The sequence below is a fragment of the Dipodomys ordii genome, unplaced genomic scaffold, assembly GCF_000151885.1.
Source record: "Dipodomys ordii isolate 6190 unplaced genomic scaffold, Dord_2.0 Scaffold19, whole genome shotgun sequence".
In the NCBI taxonomy this organism is placed as follows: Eukaryota; Metazoa; Chordata; class Mammalia; order Rodentia; family Heteromyidae; genus Dipodomys; species Dipodomys ordii.
In genome coordinates, this window is record NW_012267235.1 from 990,277 (window position 1) to 1,008,274 (window position 17,998).

The following is a 17,998-nucleotide window of genomic DNA, read 5'->3' on the forward strand; positions in this document are numbered from 1 at the left end:
CCTGTAATCCTAGCTACTCAGGAGGCTGAGATCTGACGATCATGGTTCAAAGCCAGCCTAGGCAGGAAAGTCTATGAGATTCTTTATCTCCAATTAACCACCAGAAAACTGGACGTGGCACTGTGGCTCAAGTGGTAGAGCACCCTTCTTGAGCTGAAGAGCTCAGGACCAGCGCCTAGGCCCAGAGTTCAAGCCCATGGCCTTTTTACATTATTAGCACATTTAATCTTTTCAGCCATTTTGTAAAGAGGTACTATTAATATCACAACATTACAGATGAGGCAACTGAAAAGGAGATTCCCATGATTTACATGGCTAGTAAGGGGTAGAACCTAGTAAGATTTGAGCCTAAACATCCTAGCCCTAGAGTCTCTGCTGTTAACTAAAGGTCAAATGGCAGCATTGACAGATGTGCTGACTCCAAAGAATAGGTATGTTCACTTCTGTTATGGCTATCTGCTTCTGAGAGACACCTGCAAGCAACTAAGTTGCTTAGTCCTGCTCTTCGCTCTTTGCATACTCCAGCACCTAACCTCTGTCCTCTCACCTGGCAGGAGTGGTAGAAGTATACCGAGTAACCAAACGTGTGGAGCTGGGGATCAAAGCCACTGCAGTGTGCAGTGAGAAACTCCAGCAGCTGCTAAAGGACATCGATAAAGTCTGGAATAACTTAATCGGCTTCATGTCACTTGCCACTCTCACAGTAAGCACGTTAGACAATGCAGCAGTGGTTTTTCTTTCCAGAAACCTAACTTGTGAACCTGGGGCTACATTCCTATGATGGCACTTGTCAGAAGATGATGATACTTCCAGGATCCTGTTTGGTTAAAGGAGGAAGGTGACATGCTAAGCTGGCTTCTAGAGAGCTTGCAAAACCCACCAAACTTATAAAATAAGAGTGTAGGGAGCTGGGAAGGTGGCTCAGTGGTAGAGCTCTTGCCTTGCATGCATGAGGCCCTGGGTTCAATTCCCAAGCACCACATAAGCAAAAAGAAAAAAAGCCGGAAGTGGTGCTGTGGCTCAAGTGGTAGAGCACTAGCCTTGAGCTGAAGAGCTGAGGGACAGCGCCCAGGCCCAGAGTTCAGGCCCCACAACCGGACCCAAAAAAAAAAAAAGAGTATAGCACATTTACCCTACATCCTTCAACAGACATGCAAGTTTAAAAAAAGAAAGGCTTGATTTGAGTTCCTTTTCTCCTGCTCAAACAGGCACAGTTCTGCTGCTTCCCAGATATCTACCAGGAAATGAGGTGTCTGTCTTTCCCTCTAGTAGGTTTCTGAAAGAGAAGTTGTCAGGGAAGTTATTAACTTTCACCAGTTGTTTTTCTCCTCCTTTATATTTTATTAAGTAGAATTTGTATGTTGGTATATCCATACCTATTAGTCATAATGATATCCTTTTTCACAAGTCAGAAATTTATGTTCTTCCCACATCAGGAATAAATACTGTTCTTTCTTTTCTCTTTTACATTTAACTGCGTAACCCATCTGAACAGGACTGCAGCTGTGTGGTACGAAGCAGTTCTCACTGCTCTGAAACAGGCAGTAGGATTTGTAGCAGTCGCAACAACCTGCCTCAAACAGCAAATCTTCCCTCTGTTGTTACATTGCTTCTACTTTGCAGTATTAAGTTCTTAAAGAATTTAAGTAATTTCTCAAATTTATTTCATTCTTTTGAATCATTTTTATTTACTTATTTATTTATTTTTGGACAGTCCTGGGGCTTGAACTCAGGGCCTGGGCACTGTCCCTGAGCTTCTTTTGCTCAAGGCTAGTGCTCTACAACTTGAGCCACAGTGCTACCTCTGGCTTTTTCTGTTTATGTGGTACTGAGGAATCAAACCCAGGGCTTCATGCATGCGAGGAAAGCATTCTACCACTAAGCCACATTCCCAGCCCACCATTTTTTAATTTGTGGCCCCCAAATCACACAGTTTAGATAATTATTTTTAGAAAAATTAATTGGCCAATATAATAATAAATGGAATGTAGACTTTGAAGTGTTAAAATTATGTTTATTTGGCAATATGAAATTCTTTGCAAATCTGAATTCAACAGGTTAAATGTACTGTTTGGCAAAAATTCATAGCATTTCTACATATTAACAATAGTTGGAAAATATAATGAGGGCTGCGAATGTGGCTTAGTGGTAGAGTGCTTGCCTAGCATGCATGAAGCCCTGGGTTTGATTCCTCAGTACCACATAAACAGAAAAAGCTGGAAGGTACACTGTGGCTCAAGTGGTAGAGTGCTAGCCTTGAGCAAAAGAAGCTCAGGGACACTACCCAGACCCTTAGTTCAAGCCTGAGGACTGGCAAAGAAAGAAAATATAATGAAATAGGCTTGACTGTTTTTTTCTTTCTTTCTTTCTTTTTGGTTAGTTGTGGGGCTTGAACTCAGAGCCTTGTTGCTGTCCCTGATCTCTTTTTGTTCAAGGCTAGCACTCTACTACTTTGAGTCACAGCTCCATTTCATGTCTTTGAGTGATTAATTCGGAGATAAGAGTCTTATGGAGACTTTTCTGCCCAAGATGACTTCAAACCATGATCCTCAAATCTCAGCCAGGTGGTGGTGGCTCACACCTGTAATCCTAGCTACTCAGGAGGCTGAGATCTGAGCGTCATGGTTCAATGCCAGCCAGGGAAGAAAAGTCTATGACACTCTTATCTCCAATTAAGTCACAGAAAAAGCTGGAAGTGGTACTGCGACTCAAGTGGTAGAGTGCTAGCTTTGAGAAAAAGGAGCTCAGGGACAGCACCCAGGCCCAGACTTTGAGCCTTAGGACCAGCGGGAAAAAAAAAAAAGACACCAAGTGAGGGTTCAGAGATTAATTACCTGCAACCCTACAGTGGTAGAATGCACTGCAAATTGTACATGAACACCACTGCATATTTATTTCTCTAAATTACCTCTGTTCTTCCAATTACAATTGCTTTTCACATTGTTAACTGCGACAGAAAAATAATCACTCTGTTCAGATGTTTTTCTTTATTGTATCATTCATTTCTTCTTGACAGGCAGATAGATCCTCAAGTCTGTAAAACAAACTTGAATTGCACACTGCCTGAAGAATGGCATATATTACACAGAAGTTTAAGGCAAGACTTGTCCTAAAGAAGCCTTTGCTATGTAACATATCAAAATAGCTACATAAAGATAAATGACATACAATCCAACACCTGTGTAGTTGAGTTGTAACAAAATTGTATAAACCACAGTGACTGTGGAAAAGAAGCCCACAGCAAGAAGCTGGTTCCTACAGAGAGGCCTGACTGAGGTTGTATAGGAAGCTTTGACCCCTTCATCCCACCACTTCATGGTAAATGTGTCCTCAATGGACCACACTGTCACTGTGAGGCTCCTTGACTTCTTTTTTTTTTTTTGGGTCCGGTCGTGGGGCCTGAACTCTGGGCCTGGGCGTTGTCCCTCAGCTCTTCAACTCAAGGCTAGCGCTCTACCACTTGAGCCATAGCGCCACTTCCGGCTTTTTTCATTTTGCTTATGTGGTGCTGCGGAATCGAACCCAGGGCCTCAGGCATGCAAGGCAAGCGCTCTACCACTGAGCCACCTTCCCAGCCCCTCCTTGACTTCTTCAGTATGTGACCCCTCCCATTATCAATAGTTTCCATTTGTTTTGCACTTAGCATCTGCTCTCTTCCTTGTATTCATTCTCATTTAATGCAGTAACAAGCTGTGAGGTCAGCAGTATTTTCTTTGTTTTTTTACAATTGAAGAAATCAGGAGCTCAGAGAAAATAAAAAGACCTAAATTGAGATCTGGCATCTGAATCCACATCATTGTTTTAAAATTTACACTTTTCCCCACTATGTTATTTTTAACTTTCGAGGTCCTAGAAAAGGCTTGTTCTTTTTTTTTTTTTTGGTCCGTGGTGGGGCTTAAACTCTGGGCCTGGGTGCTGTCCCTGTGCTCTTCAGCTTAAGGCAAACACTCTAACACTGGAGCCACTGACACCTCTGGTTTTCTAGTGGTTTATTGGAGATAAGAGTCTCACAGACTTTCCTGCCTGGGCTGGGCTGGCTTTGAACCATGATCCTCAGATCTCAGCCTCCTGAGTAGCTAGGATTATAGGCATGAGCTACTGGCACTCACCGTCTTGTTCTTTCTTAATGGAGAATCCATAAGACTATTCCCTTTAAACAGTGGCTGCATCGCTGCATGGGGGCTGGAGTGGAACTCAGTAGAATGTGTGCTTAGCAATCAGTACATGGCCTGTACACACACACACACACACAAAATCAGCATTATCTTCCTCTAGGAGGAAAGCTCCAGTTGTGGTATGCACTACAGTAGGGATGCTTGGATGAAGGAAAGTAAGGTACAAAGTCCTAAACTCCGAGTTGTGGTCTCTTAATATTTACTTGAATTGGATGTTACATAGGCAAAGAGGTTTTATGCTGCTCTTTCCCACTAACCCTCCCTTTGCCTGAAACCCCCTCTTGTGGCAGAAGCATGGACCCCTCTGGCACAAAGACCCTGAAGCAACCTGCTCTCTAGGGGAAAAGTCTATTGTATAAGATGGGATGCTCTGACGGTCTGCCCCCCTGAGTAAATTGTTACCTAAGCCTTTATCTATCTCCTGAGTATGGATTGAAGTTCTGTAGATCTGAAACAAAGAATTCAGTTTGGGAGGAGGAGAAGGGTAAAGGGAAACCTGATCAATGCTTGCCTTACAAAATCTAATAGAAAAGACTTTTTCTCCAGACCCAGCCAACTGGAGATCCCACAGGCTCTTTGATTCCATTGTTACTTACCTTCAATGTCATACAAATTCTTTTCTGATTCCTTTCATTGAGAAATAGCAGTGAATTTCAGTGAAGTTATTTCCTATTGCTGTGGCTTTTGTGTGTGTGTGTGTGTGTGTGTGTGTGTGTGTGTGTGTGTGTGTGTGTGTGTGTACGTGCGCGCGCGTGCTTACGCATGTGCATATGAGTGTACAAGCATGTGCTGATCCTTTTCCTTGAACTCAGGACCTGTCGGAGCACTGTTCCTGAGATTTTTTTTTTGCCCAAGGCTAGTATTCTACCACTTGAAACACAGTTATACTTTCAGCTTCTTGGTGATTAATTGAAGAAAAGAGTCTCATGGACTCTGCTCAGGCTGACTTTGAACATCAGTCTTACAAGAGCAGGGCAGGCGGTAAGACTAAGCCAGAGTGATGTGAAGGGAGGGAGAAGGGGAAGGGAGGGCCACCCTGCTGGGAGTGCAGCCCTGCCAGTCAGTTCATTTCAGCTTCTTAGCTCTTAGCTCTAAGAGGATCTGTGCTAATTTGTTACCACAGCAATTTCAGAGTATTATACAAAACATTGTAACCAAGCCAACAGGAAAAGTCTAGGATTGCTTGTGGAACTGGTGTCTAGGTCACTCTTTATATCTGACATGCTAGATAAAGTTTTGTGGTGGTAACAAACATGCCCTCTAATCTTAGCAGTACACAACAGCTCAGCTTGCTTTCTTGCTTATACTGTAGGTGCATCTCAAGTAGGATTGGCTCTATACCATTGGCCTTTTCACTTGGTGACCAGAGATGACAGAACCTGTACCACGTTGAGTGTAGTTGGCCACCACAGAAGGTCAAGGCAGCATGACAGATGGCATGTTGGTGTTAAAGGCATCCTTTCAGTGGTGATGCATGTGATTTAGAGCACACGGTCTGTTTCATTGCAATTTACCTAGCTATGCCTAATTTAGGAGAGAAGAGAAGTCTGTGCTACCATTTATTTAGGAAAGGAGAATGTGAGTGTTGATTTTAAAAAATGCTATGTACCACCAAACTCTTTCTTAATAATGATTTTCTTGAATACTACTTAGAAGTTTATTACTGGCTCAAGATTCAGGATTATGTAGCTCCATCTGACTGTAGGACTTAATTTGTGTAAGCACATGGTGTTTAATATAAATATTCATCTTTACTAAATACATAAGATACCTGCCAATTAAAGTAGATGGTGACTTTGCAGTAATCTGTAGAATGTGTACGTTTTGATACAGTTGTGGCCAATGAGTGGTATCAAATTCTGTTATACACTACAATAATCCCCAGCTTATCCATATGTACTGAGGAAGCTTAATTTTATCATTTGAAAGATTAATTTGTTTAGAGGATAAAATATGTACTCTGAGGGTTTTCACTGGATATACTAGTAGGACCTTTTCATTTGCTCTCATTATGCCTTTGGTAAACAGATATTCAAAAGCTTTATTAATTTACTGATTTCATGATTCAGAGTTTTTTAGATTCTATTTCTCAAATAGTCCTGACTCATGAATGTCTATGATGTAGATTACAGAGGTGATAATATGTTTTTAACCTCTTTGTAAAGCTTGTTAGAGTTTTTCTCTCAAAGCAAGTAATTACATAGACTATTTTGTTGTTTCCAGAACACATGTCCTATAGCCCTGAGAGCTCCACCACTAACTGAGGGAGGAAGCTAGGGTGAGGGATACTGTTACCATTTTACAGACAACAGAACTAGTAAATAAGTGGTAATACCAGCCTCTTTTGCATATGACCAGAATTCCATGATTGCAGTGAAAAAGAGAGGGGAAAATAATTATCCTTGGACTAAGCTAATATAGTGTGCATTGCATTTACTTCCATCGCCCAAGCCAGGGCCCCATTGTACAGAACTGAATCACACTTTCCTACCCCAGCTCTGGTTGAAGAAAACTTTGTGGAGATACTTTATGATTTGTTATTTCAAATTAGAAAGGGATAGAAAAACATCTTACATAATCCACATAATTTCTTTTTTTTGGTACATGCTGGGGCCTGAACTGAACTCTGGGCTTGGGCACTAGTGCATCCCTCAGCTCTTCAGCTTAAGGCTAGCACTCTACCACTTGAGCTACAGTGCCACTTGCTTCATTTTCTGTGGTGCTGAGGAATTGAACCCAGGGCCTCATGCATGCAAGGCAAGCACTCTACCACTAAGCCACCTTCCCAGCCCAATCCACATAATTTAAGAAGAAGCTTTTCCAGCCGGGTGCCAGTGGCTCACGCCTGTAAATCCAACTACTCAGAAGGCTGAGATCTGAGGATCACAATTCAAAGCCAGCCCAGTCAGGAAAGTCCATGAGCCTTTTGTTGTTGTTGTTGTTGTTGGTCGTGGGGCTTGAACTCTAGGCTTGGGTGCTGTCCCTGTGCTCTTCAGCTCAAGGTGAGCACTCTACCGCTTGAGCTACAGTGCCACTTCGGGTTTTCTATTGGTTTATTGGAGATAAAAGTCTCACAGACTTTCCTGCCCAGGCTGGCTTTGAACCATGATCCTCAGATCTCAGCCTCCTGAGTAGCTAGGATTATAGGCATGAGCCACTGGCACCCAACTCATGAGACTCTTATCTCCAATAAAACCACCAGAAAACTAGAAGTGGTGCTGTGGCTCAAGTGGTAGAACACTCACCTTGAGCTGAAGAACTCAGGACAGCACCCAGGCCCCACAACTGACAAAAAAAAGAAAGAGAATTAAAAAAAAGAAGCGTTCTCCTATCCCTTAGGGAGAAAAATACAAATACATACTATAGTTTTGCTTTGTTGCTCAAAAACATTTTGGTTATCCCTGGTGGATCAACCTACAATAACCATAGGAAATGTAGCCATTACCTTAGGGAGAATTTTGTCATTATCTGGGGTTATCTCAGTATTATTAAAGACAGCCCAGGCCCCAGCTTCACAGATCCTTGTCCACCTGGAGTGGACAGTACCACGTGGGTGATTGTGGGTTACCACAAAGCACATAGCAGGTACTTGGCAAACATGTACAAAATTAAGCTATTGTGGCACTGACTTAATTTGCTCCCACACCTGGTGACTATTGAGGGAGTAAAGCAAGCAGCCCTGGAAATGCTGGTTCTTGACTGTGTACCTTTCATCCTCATAGCCCGATGAAAATTCACTGGATTTTTCCTCCTGTATGCTGCGGCCTGGGATTAAAAATGCTCAGGAACTTGCTTGTGGGGTGTGCCTCTTAAACGTGGATTCAAGGAGCCGGGTAAGTCAGAGCCATTCCTTCAGCAGACAACTGTGTCCCTAGCATGACTTGAGGAACAATCCCAAGTGAAACCCACTTGACACTGCAAGGTTTGTGATTACAGGTGGGGATCTGAGAATGGCCAGAGTGCTGCCAAACAGATTCAGTCTTTTTAGAGGACACTGGGCAGCTGTTGAGCTCCTGGTGTGGTTCTGTGCTTCCTAAGTACTTTGTGCTGTACCTCTAGGACCCCAGGCACAGGGGTGGGAGAAAAAGGTTAAACCCACGAGGATTTATTTGAAGCTAGATGCCCTGTTTTGGGGAACTTTTTTTTTTTTGACCTATGATTTCAACATTATTTCAGAAAGAAGAGAAGCCTGCTGAAGGACATCCTAAAAAAGTATGAATCAGTTACACATTATCTTAGCGTCTCCATCTTAATTTTGAGTGTGGAAGGCAAACAAATGATTCTGTTGCCATCCTGGACCGTGCCAATCATGAATCCTCCACTGATTCATTCTTGTCCCATAACATTAGATTGGATCCGCTAACATGTCTGTCTGGTCTGTTTGCTCGTGTTTCATCATTGCTTCTGGTGTTACAGTTCTTTCTCTGCCATGACCTCAGAAAAGAGTAAGAAGCTACTGGAAGACATTGTAGTGATATGGAATGAGACCAGAGTCCCTCAGGATTTAGCCCATCATAGACAAAGCAAATTCTTTGGGGTTCCAAGCTTGACTACTGATAGTGTTCTAGAACACAAATTGCAGGACATTACTTGACTGACTGTAGCAACTGAAACTGCAGATAATGTGGCGTGGTGTTGATTCACTTGTCACCTTTCAGGCGTTGTTGTAATTGTTTCCTGTCTTATAATTTCTTTGTCATAATAAGACTGGAGCCAGTCTCAAATTGGAGGGACTATATATAATAATAAATAAGCAGCCTTCAGCACAGTGTGGAACGAATTATCCACAGTTCTTGGCTATTTAATTATTTGTGGCACTGGAAGTTGAACTCAAGGCCTTATGCTTGCTAGGCAGGCACTCTACCACTTGAGCCACTCCTCTAGTTATTTTTGAGGCATGGTCTCACCTTTTCCCTTGGCTGACCAGGACCATAGTCTTCCTGTTTGTTTCCTGCCGTAGCTGGGATGACAGGAACAGACCACGATGCCCAGTTTTTTCAGTGAACATTTTTGGAATTTCATGACAATTTTTTGACCCAGGCTGGCCCTGACCCACAACCCTCCCATTTTAGCCTCCCAGGTAGCTGGGATGACAGGCCCACACCACCAGTTGAGATAGGTTCTCATAGGTTCTCATGGACTTTTTGCCCAGTAGCTAGGAATACAGATGTGAATTACTGGTACCAGACTTTACTTTTTAATCTATTCCTTTCATTTTGGTGGGTATTACTAGGGAAGGGAACTCATAGCTTCCTTGAGCTTGCTAGGCTGATGCTTTACCACTTGAGCCACACCTCTAGTCCTTTTGCTTTAGGTATTTTTTTTTTTTTGGTCAGTTGTGGGGTCTGAACTCTGGGCCTGGGCGCTGTCCCTCAGCTCTTCAGCTCAAGGCTAGCACTCACCACTTGAGCTACAGCTCCACTACTGGCTTTTTCTGCTTATGTGGTGCTGAGGAATCGAACCCAGGGCCTCATGCATGCAAGGCAAGCACTCTACCACTGACCGACCTTCCCAGCCTGCTTTAGGTATTTTTTAATAGGGTTTTACACTTTTGCTTGAGTTGGCCTGATTTACAAACCTCCGTCCTTCATATCATGCTTAGGTGAGAATACCAACATGAAAACCCCCCTTGAATTATTGGATGAGATATGGAGTCTTGCTAACTTTTTTGCCCAGGCTGACTTCCAACTGCATACGTCTGCAGTCCTCCTGATCTCTGCCTCCTGAGTATCACAGGCATGCACCACCATTTCTGAACTCTTGACTATTTTAGTTTTCCATATCATAATCTCTCGGTTTTTTTCCACAATCTCCTCTGCCTTTTCTATGAAAGATTTGGCCACCTTTTGCTGAAAGTAGGTTGTTTGATAATTATTTTTATATACCTTTAATTAGCAGTGAAAACTTTCTCACTTGAATTTCTATAGCTACCTGTTCAGCTTTTGTGTGTGTGTGTCATTCAGAGCTCAGCCTCTGTGATACCTGGAGAGGTGTTATGTGTTAGTTGCTGACAAGCTCTTAGATTCAGAAAAGGCCTGATTTGCCCCACATCTCTGTCTATTTCCGGCAGGCTTTCAACTCAGAAACAGACAGTTTCAAGCTGGCCTATGGAGGGCACCAGTATCACGCCAGCTGTGCCAACTTCTGGATCAACTGTGTTGAACCAAAGCCTCCTGGCCTCATCCTACCTGATTTGCTCTGAAAAGCTCTTCTGTGAGGCACCAGCTTGTTTTATCTTTTGTGAGGTTTTTTCTGTCACACCCTTTGTTGGTGACTGACAGGGACCAATAAACAGAATACAAGGACTGTGAAGTTCACTTCCAAAAGTCTGCATGAAGAATTCCCCAGGAGAGTGGAGCGGAGGACACAGTGGCAGTCCAGGTGACCTGCTAATCCCCACTGCCCATCTTGGGATTTGAGGTGAAGCTGTCCTGCCCAAACTACAGGTAGCACCAAAGTTTGTTCAGTTCTTTCTAGGCTTGTTTTCCTTTTAGGACTCACAAAGCCCTAGCTCTCTTAAGATGCTGTAAAATATGGACCAGTTTTAAGGAATAATTTGCTGCTGCAGTTTTGAGACTGTGAAGGATTGACATTTGAAGAAAAATAGATTCTTTTTGGAGGACTGCAATTTGGCAAGACTGTTTGGAGCCAGTGCTTATTTATATCTGAAGTCTTAAGTCCTGTGAAGTAGAATGCATTTCTCTGCATTTCACTGAGTATGTTTGAAATGAATAAAAGGGGAAATGGTGATTAAACTGACTCTTTGCTTTGTTACAAACCTGACTCCACAGGACAGTGACAGGCAGTGAGGGCACATCTTAAACCTCTGGTCTGGCCCTTGTCTTCATTCCTGAAAGTGTCAGCAATCAAGACTTTCCCATGCTGCACCTGGGCCTCTGGGTAGTGGAGAACAATGTTTTGGAACAGCCTGTCAGAGCTTGTGTATCAGTATGACTGTTCTTCCCCTTTGGAACCTCCACTGAAAACCTCCCTTGCCTCTACTCTGGACTGGTACAAAGCATGGCATTTTTTCCAGATAAGACCTGGAAAGGCTGTGGAATGAACTCTCTGCAGTGGCCTCTCTCCAAGCTTCCAAAAATGATGGTAAAGACTGGGACTGCTAGCTTTTACAGTACCCATGGGAGAGATGTGAACGTGAACTCAGGTGGAAAAAGTGGAGCTCCTGGCCTATATGTGTGCCTGTTAGTGACAGATACTTGTCATTGTTCAGCAATATCACTGAATTTTAGAAGGAAAAGTCTCATTTTTTTTCTGATGTAAGAATTTTCTTTGTCATTTAAACTGAATGCATAAAATCAGGAGACCAACAGCCTGTGGTTAAAGGTGTTAAGGGCTGCTGTTAGTCATGTCCTTTATCTAAGGGTGTGTTTGTGTGTATGTGTGTGTGCACATGTATGTGCACACACGCATGTACACTTGCACACATGCCAGTACTGGAATTTAAAACTCAGAGCCTTGTACTTTTTTTTTGGTCAGTCATGGAACCTGAACTTGGGGTCTGAGTGCTGTCCCTGAGCTCTTTTTGCTCAAGGCTACTGCTCTACCTTTTTGAGCCACAGAGTCACTTCCAGTTTTCTGGTGGTTAATTGGAGGTAAGAGTTTCATGGACTTCTCCTGCCCAGGCTGGCTTTGAAATGTGACCATCAGCTTTCAGCCTCTTGAATAGCTAGGATTACAGGCGTGAGCCACCAGCATTTGGCAGAGCCTTGCACTCTTGCTTAACTTTCACTCAAGGCTAGTGCTATACCACTTGAGCCATACAGCTCCACTTCTGGCTCTTTGCTGGTTGGAAGTAAGAATCTCACAGACTTTTCTGCTGGCTGGTTCTGAATCATGATCATCAGATCTCAGCCCTCTGAGTAGCTAGGATTATAGACATAAGCCACCCAGTGCCCACCCAGCTTATCTAAGGAATTTTCAATCTTGAGTGCTTCAGTTGAGTAAAGAGTCTCTGACCTAGACCTAGTTTCTAATTGTAAACTGACAAGGTTGCTTTTGTCTGTAACTAATGTTTTTACATTATTTTCCCCTTCCAGGACAAAACTTAGGAGAATTCTGTGCTATTCCAGCCTATCTATTATCCGTTATCTCTAAGAAAGGTAGAGAGTATTTTACACAGCTGTTGATGTGGCCTCTGCTTTAACTTGCTATTTACCAGGATGTACAGAGAAGTGTTCAGATGTTATTTATTTACTCCAGATGGTATTATCTCTGGCTATTAATGACCGAGACCTCTGTCTGATTGTCACTGAGAGGCTTGTCCATGTGCAGGGCTAGTGGAATGAGTGGCCAGTTTTTGCCAGGCTCAATCCTGAACAGCACCAGCGCCCACCATGGCACCAGAATAACAACCAGTTTCAGTCAGTCATATAAATTCCCTCATAGAACCAGAGAATGGAATCTACCTGAGCAAGAAACATGGTTCCAGCTTGACAGGATTTATATTGCTGAAGCATTTTGTGAAATGTTACATGCAGTAATTTTTTATTATAATTTAATCTGTTTACTAGATTGGTCTCCACTCTTAGATTTTCTTCCAGAATGCCTTGGATAACATTCCTCATTATTGTAGATGCCCTTACCAAGTGTGATACCTTGAACAGTGCCAGAGGAAAATTACAGTAGCCATCAAGTAAAAACCTTTTCTTAGGAAAAGTATCCACTACTTTGAATGTGTTTAATACTTGAAATGTTTGTTTAGATGCCTCCAGTGAGGATGGGGGTAAAACACCACGGGGCTGGTTGTCTTTGCATGTGCTCACCGAAATGACTCAACCCTGCTCTCAGCTTCACTTCAGCGCTTTTCCTGTTAGCCAAGAGGACAGTGTCCTTGGAAACAGTAACCAAGGTTACTTATCCCCATCCTGTGTATTGTGTCAGGCAGCTTCACCCTACTGTTTGAATGGCGATTAATAAGCACTTTTCTGAGTATTGTGTTTTGCTTTTTAGATTTCTATGGGTTAGCATGTAATTTTTGTCTGAACATGCTTGAGCTTAAAACAGGTCTGAGGTATACTAGGATATTATCTATGATTTATTTTTCCCATCTCCTAGTTAGCATTCTTGACATAGACTGCATATTTAAAATTATCTTTTTTTTTTTTGTCTTTTCTTTTTTGGTACTGGGGATAGACCCCAGGACGTTGCGCTTGCTAGGCAAGCGCTTTGCCACTGAGCTACATCCCAGCCCTTAAAATTATCTTAATGTTATGTGTAATTATACATATTTTGTGTGTTTGAATTTTTTTTAATTTTTGGTCTAATTCTCATGAAGACATCTACTTTCCTATTAGAATGTTCTTGAAAAGACTGTAGGGGTTGTATGTTACAGTTGTGAAATGCTTGCTTTGTACTGGCAGCCACTGAAAATTCCCCTCTACACCTAGATCAAACAGCTTATTTTGTGAACGAACAGCTAATAAAGTAACATTTTTCAAAGGCATTTGCTGCTCAGAGGGGAGCATCGTAGCCTGCTATAGACCAGTTCAACATGCATCAGTATGCAGGCAAGATGTCTACCCTGTGTTTCTATGCCTTGGTTGGAAGGTTTACACCAAATAGTTACACCGGCAAGTCCTCTCCTTCCAAAGCTGTGGAAGGAACTTAATGAAACAGCTCTGGGTGAAATATGCCACGTTGCAAACACTTTAAGTATCAGCATAATAATTTTTTCTCCATTTACATTAATGTAAATAGTGTTGTATGACTGTTCATTATTTTGTGACTTTGGCTATGTTATATTAGCATAAGTGAATGAGGTGAATGAGTGAATGAAGGATAGTGTGGCTCTTCCTTGTGTGAACAGCTGCACAAATAGCTCCCTAGTTGCCCTGTTTAGCCATTATAAATCTTGACTCTAAAAGATTCTGAGGGTTTGTGATTACATTAACTGTTAAACTTCTCTAACAGGCCGGGCGCTGGTGGCTCACGCCTGTAATCCTAGCTACTCCGGAGGCTGAGATCTGAGGATCATGGTTCAAAGCCAGCATGGGCAAAGTCCGTGAGACTCTGGTCTCCAATAAGCCACTAGAAAACCAGAAGTGGTGCTGTGGCTCAAGTGGTAGAGCGCTCGCCTTGAGCTGAAGAGCTGAGGGACAGCACCCAGGCCCAGAGTTCAAGCCCCACGACCGACAAAAAAAAAAAAAAAAACTTCTCTAACATAAAAAGCAAGTGTAGGAGAATGTCATGCCACTATATACTTTTGGTCTTGTTTTGACAGGTAAAGATTTCACATAAACGTAAGGCACTAGGATGAAGTGAGCTAGGACACTTGGAAAGGAGTTAGGCTTCCCAAGAGCCAAGAACACTTGGTTAACATTCCAATAGTATTGTGTGACAGGATTTCTATAGGAAAATGTCCCTGGGTCACCGGATGCTTCCTTCCTATGGGACAGTGATTGCTTTGGGGTTCTTGATCCAAGGCCTGGGCCTAAAGTTGGGCCTTGTACAGAAAAGGCCCTGGTATCCCCTCATTGCTTTGTCTTCACTGCATTCTAATCATGGACAATTTTGCATTTTTGGTTCTTCTATTTAGGCAATAATGGTAAATATTTGTAAGAGTGTGCAAGTGGTTCTTGTATAGAAGAGGAATTTTAGAATTTACAAAAGGTGCCAGGCACCGGTGGCTCATGCCTGTAATCCTAGCTATTCAGGAGGCTGAGATCTGAGGATCAGGATTTGAAGCCAGCCCGGGCAAGAAAGTCTTATCTCTAATAAACTACTCAGAAAGGCTGGAAGTGGCTCTTTGGCTCAAGAGGTAGTGTGCCAGCCTTTAGCAAAAAGAGCTCAGGGACAGCGCTGAGGCTGAGTTCAAGCCCCAGGACAGGCAAAAAAAAAAAAACTAGAACATTATTGCATGAATAAGTTGTGACATATGGAAGTATGCTGTAGCAGCAACCGTGTCTGCTGTAGATTTCAGGTAGCTCTCTGATGTAGCTTAAGAAGCCACCTGGTCAGCACCTAGAGCTCATTAAACTCTGTTACATCCCTGATGAGTTGTGCTGACAGATTTACTGGGAACGAGGAACTGGGTGACATTTCCAAAGCTAAACAAAGGAAGCTATTGTCATTTGCTTATCACTCATGCCAAGCTTCAATTTCGATAACTCTTGTGTATTAACAGTCAACAGAGACATGCCTTTTGCTAAAAAAATTGATTTGTTTGATGGAAGATGAATAATTTGGTGCATTGCACTTACCTAAAGGAAACTGAAAACAGTACCTATTAAAGCAGACACTCTGTGCATAATGTCTATCCTTCAGCAAGGATGTCAAACACTGACGTGATTCAGCTGGGTGCCTGTTTTAAGCAGTGTTTAGCATAGTTATTGAGGGAACATCTTTCAGCAGCAGCACACATGCACGCACACACCCCAACATTACTAGTAAAGGTTCTATGTTAAGCAGATATATTTATTAAAAATAATGCTCATATAATTCTGGGGCACATTGATTTCAAGAGTTTTTGCAGCAGATTTCATTATAATTACTTATCAACTAAATAATAAAAGTGTATTTAACTTACAGACTCACTAAATAATAGAGAGGAAAGGAAAGGGTTAATCCAGGAGAGACGCTGTCTATCAGTCTTCCCTAACTAAGCGTGTTTGGTGGGCACTCTGGGCAAAGCCCAGCCAGAGAGAATTTTGCACTGCGCTCCTCCTGCCATGTTGCCAAAAGGCAAGGAAGTCAGAATAAAGCCGAAACAGTTTAGTAAACTGTTCAAATTGTTAAAAATGATTAAAAGCCAGTTCAAGATTTTCATAAACACTATTTCAAAATGCTAGTTTTAAAAATGTTACTAAGACGAATCCCTTTATGTCCCCTCCCTATCTCTTAAAATAAATTTGAGCACTCAGTGTAAAAACACTTGAGGGAGAACCAGAAGTAAACCACTTGAAAAGATGAAGGGAGCAGACGGTGCTAGCAGATGCTGGTACTGCACAGGGGCTGCGGCTGCTGCGGGCCTCGGCAGCATTACATCCCCCAGTAAGGCATCAGGTGTCGGGACTCTTTCTCGTAAACGTCTGGAACTACGCCATAAGGTGTCTGCACCATCTTCACTGTCGACTTCCCAAAGAGCTGGCACTCGTAGTCTATCAGCTGCCTCCAGAAGCCCACGTTGGGCCTGATGACGGGCCTCCGGGCTTTCACCCAATTGTATGCCTCCAGCAGGCAGACATTGTGGAATTTCATCAGGTAAGCAATGCAGAGAGTGGCTGAGCGGCTCACTCCTGCAGCACAGTGCACCAAGGTAGCGCCATGCTTCCTGCTCACGCTGTGGATCTTGTCAGCCACCGTGTCAAAGTACAGTCTAATGGGGGCATGAGGGATGTCAGCCAGAGGCACTTTGACATATTCAAACTGAGGCCAGTTGAAGTTGGGGATCTCAATGGTAGCATTAACAATGCAGGTGATGCCACGAGCCTGAAGGAGGTGCCGGTTGGAGGCCACACTGCCTCTGCCCAAGAAGAGGGAGGAGGTGATTTGAGCAATGCCTCCTATGTCTCCCTCAGAAATCATCCGAGGGGCCATGAGAGTCCGTGGCAGCGTGCTATAACCTCTGGAGCTCATGAAGATGGCAGTGGTCACACTTGCATCATCAGGGGCAAGACCAGACACAGTTTTATTGTCCACCAAGGAATCCAAAGCTGTAGCCTCTTTCTTTCCTGCAAGGTATAGGTATCTGTGAGTACATGAAATGCTAACGAGGTAGCACAGCCTTTTGCAGTGCTTGGGAAGGAAGGAAGGAAGAGGATTAACAAGGGCTATTTTCTGTAAGAGAGTGCCATCTTTCAAGGATGTTGACAAGTCATTTTCTATTGATTAACAGGAAAAGTAGCCTACAATGCGATACGTAAAAATCAATGTCAGACTCCTGGTGATTGTTTAAAAAAAAAAATACAACCTCCTAAGTCATCTTATTTTTAGACAAGTTAAAAGACAAGACAAGCATGGTGGCTCGTGCTTATGATCATAGCTACTTGCGAGGCTAGGAGGATTGTATGTAGTTCAAGGCCAGCCCAGGCAAAAAATTCACAGCCCCATCTCAGCCAATTAGAAGCTGGGTGTGGCAGAGTGAGGCATAAATAGTATTTAGTAAGGCCAGCTCTGACCAAAAGCCAAGACACTATTTGAAAAGTAACAAAAAGGGCTAGGGACCTGGCTTAAGTGGTAGAGTGCCTGCCTAGCAAGCACAGTTCAAACCTCAGTACTACCAAAAGAAAAAAAAAATGCTTAACTGGTTCCTAAAGAATCAGGAGGGGCTGGGAATGTGGCTTAGTAGAAGCATGAAACCCTGGGTTCGGTTCCTCAGTACCACATAAGCAGAAAAATCCAGGAGTGGTGCTGTGACTCAAGTGGTAGAATGCTAGCCTTGAGCAAAAGCAGCTTAGGGACAGTGCCCAGGTCCTGAATTCAAGCCCCAGGACTGGGTCTCCCGCCCCTACTCCCCCCCCCAAAAAAAAGACTTTTTTCAGGATCCTGTTCTCAGCCAGGAGTGTTTCTTGAGGATTAGGAAGGGATCAGAATTTTTTTTTTTCAGTGCTGGAAAAGGAACAAAGGATCTCACACCTATTGGCAAGTACTCTACCACGGAGCCACAGCCCAGCCAGAGATAGAAGTTTTCTTTCCATACAGCCGTGCCTTTATGTACTACTCAGCTACTCTGATGGCTAGAATGACTATATTTTCTTTTTATTTTTGTTTTTTTTTGGGGGGGGGTCCGGTTGTGGGGCCTGAATTCTGGGCCTGGGCACTGTCCTTCAGCTCTTCAGCTCAAGGCTAGCGCTCTACCACTTGAG

The 17,998-nt window shown here is 43.1% G+C and overlaps 2 protein-coding genes across 2 annotated transcripts in view; one reads left to right on the plus strand and one right to left on the minus strand.

The window, feature by feature from the left end:
- Synrg (synergin, gamma) overlaps window positions 1-10,930 on the plus strand; it is a 64,087-nt gene extending 53,157 nt beyond the window's left edge. Inside the window, exons 19-22 of the mRNA XM_013013074.1 lie at window positions 555-703; window positions 7,898-8,008; window positions 8,352-8,387; window positions 10,246-10,930. Of these exons, the coding sequence (XP_012868528.1) occupies window positions 555-703; window positions 7,898-8,008; window positions 8,352-8,387; window positions 10,246-10,377 (428 nt within the window). The 3' untranslated portion in view covers window positions 10,378-10,930. The remainder of the gene's footprint in view (window positions 1-554; window positions 704-7,897; window positions 8,009-8,351; window positions 8,388-10,245) is intronic.
- Window positions 10,931-15,604: 4,674 nt separating this feature from the next.
- Window positions 15,605-16,859, minus strand: Dusp14 (dual specificity phosphatase 14). Its single transcript, XM_013013200.1, has one exon. The coding sequence runs from the start codon at window positions 16,767-16,769 to the stop codon at window positions 16,173-16,175; it is 597 nt and encodes a 198-aa protein (XP_012868654.1). The 5' UTR covers window positions 16,770-16,859; the 3' UTR covers window positions 15,605-16,172.
- Window positions 16,860-17,998: the final 1,139 nt, after the last annotated feature.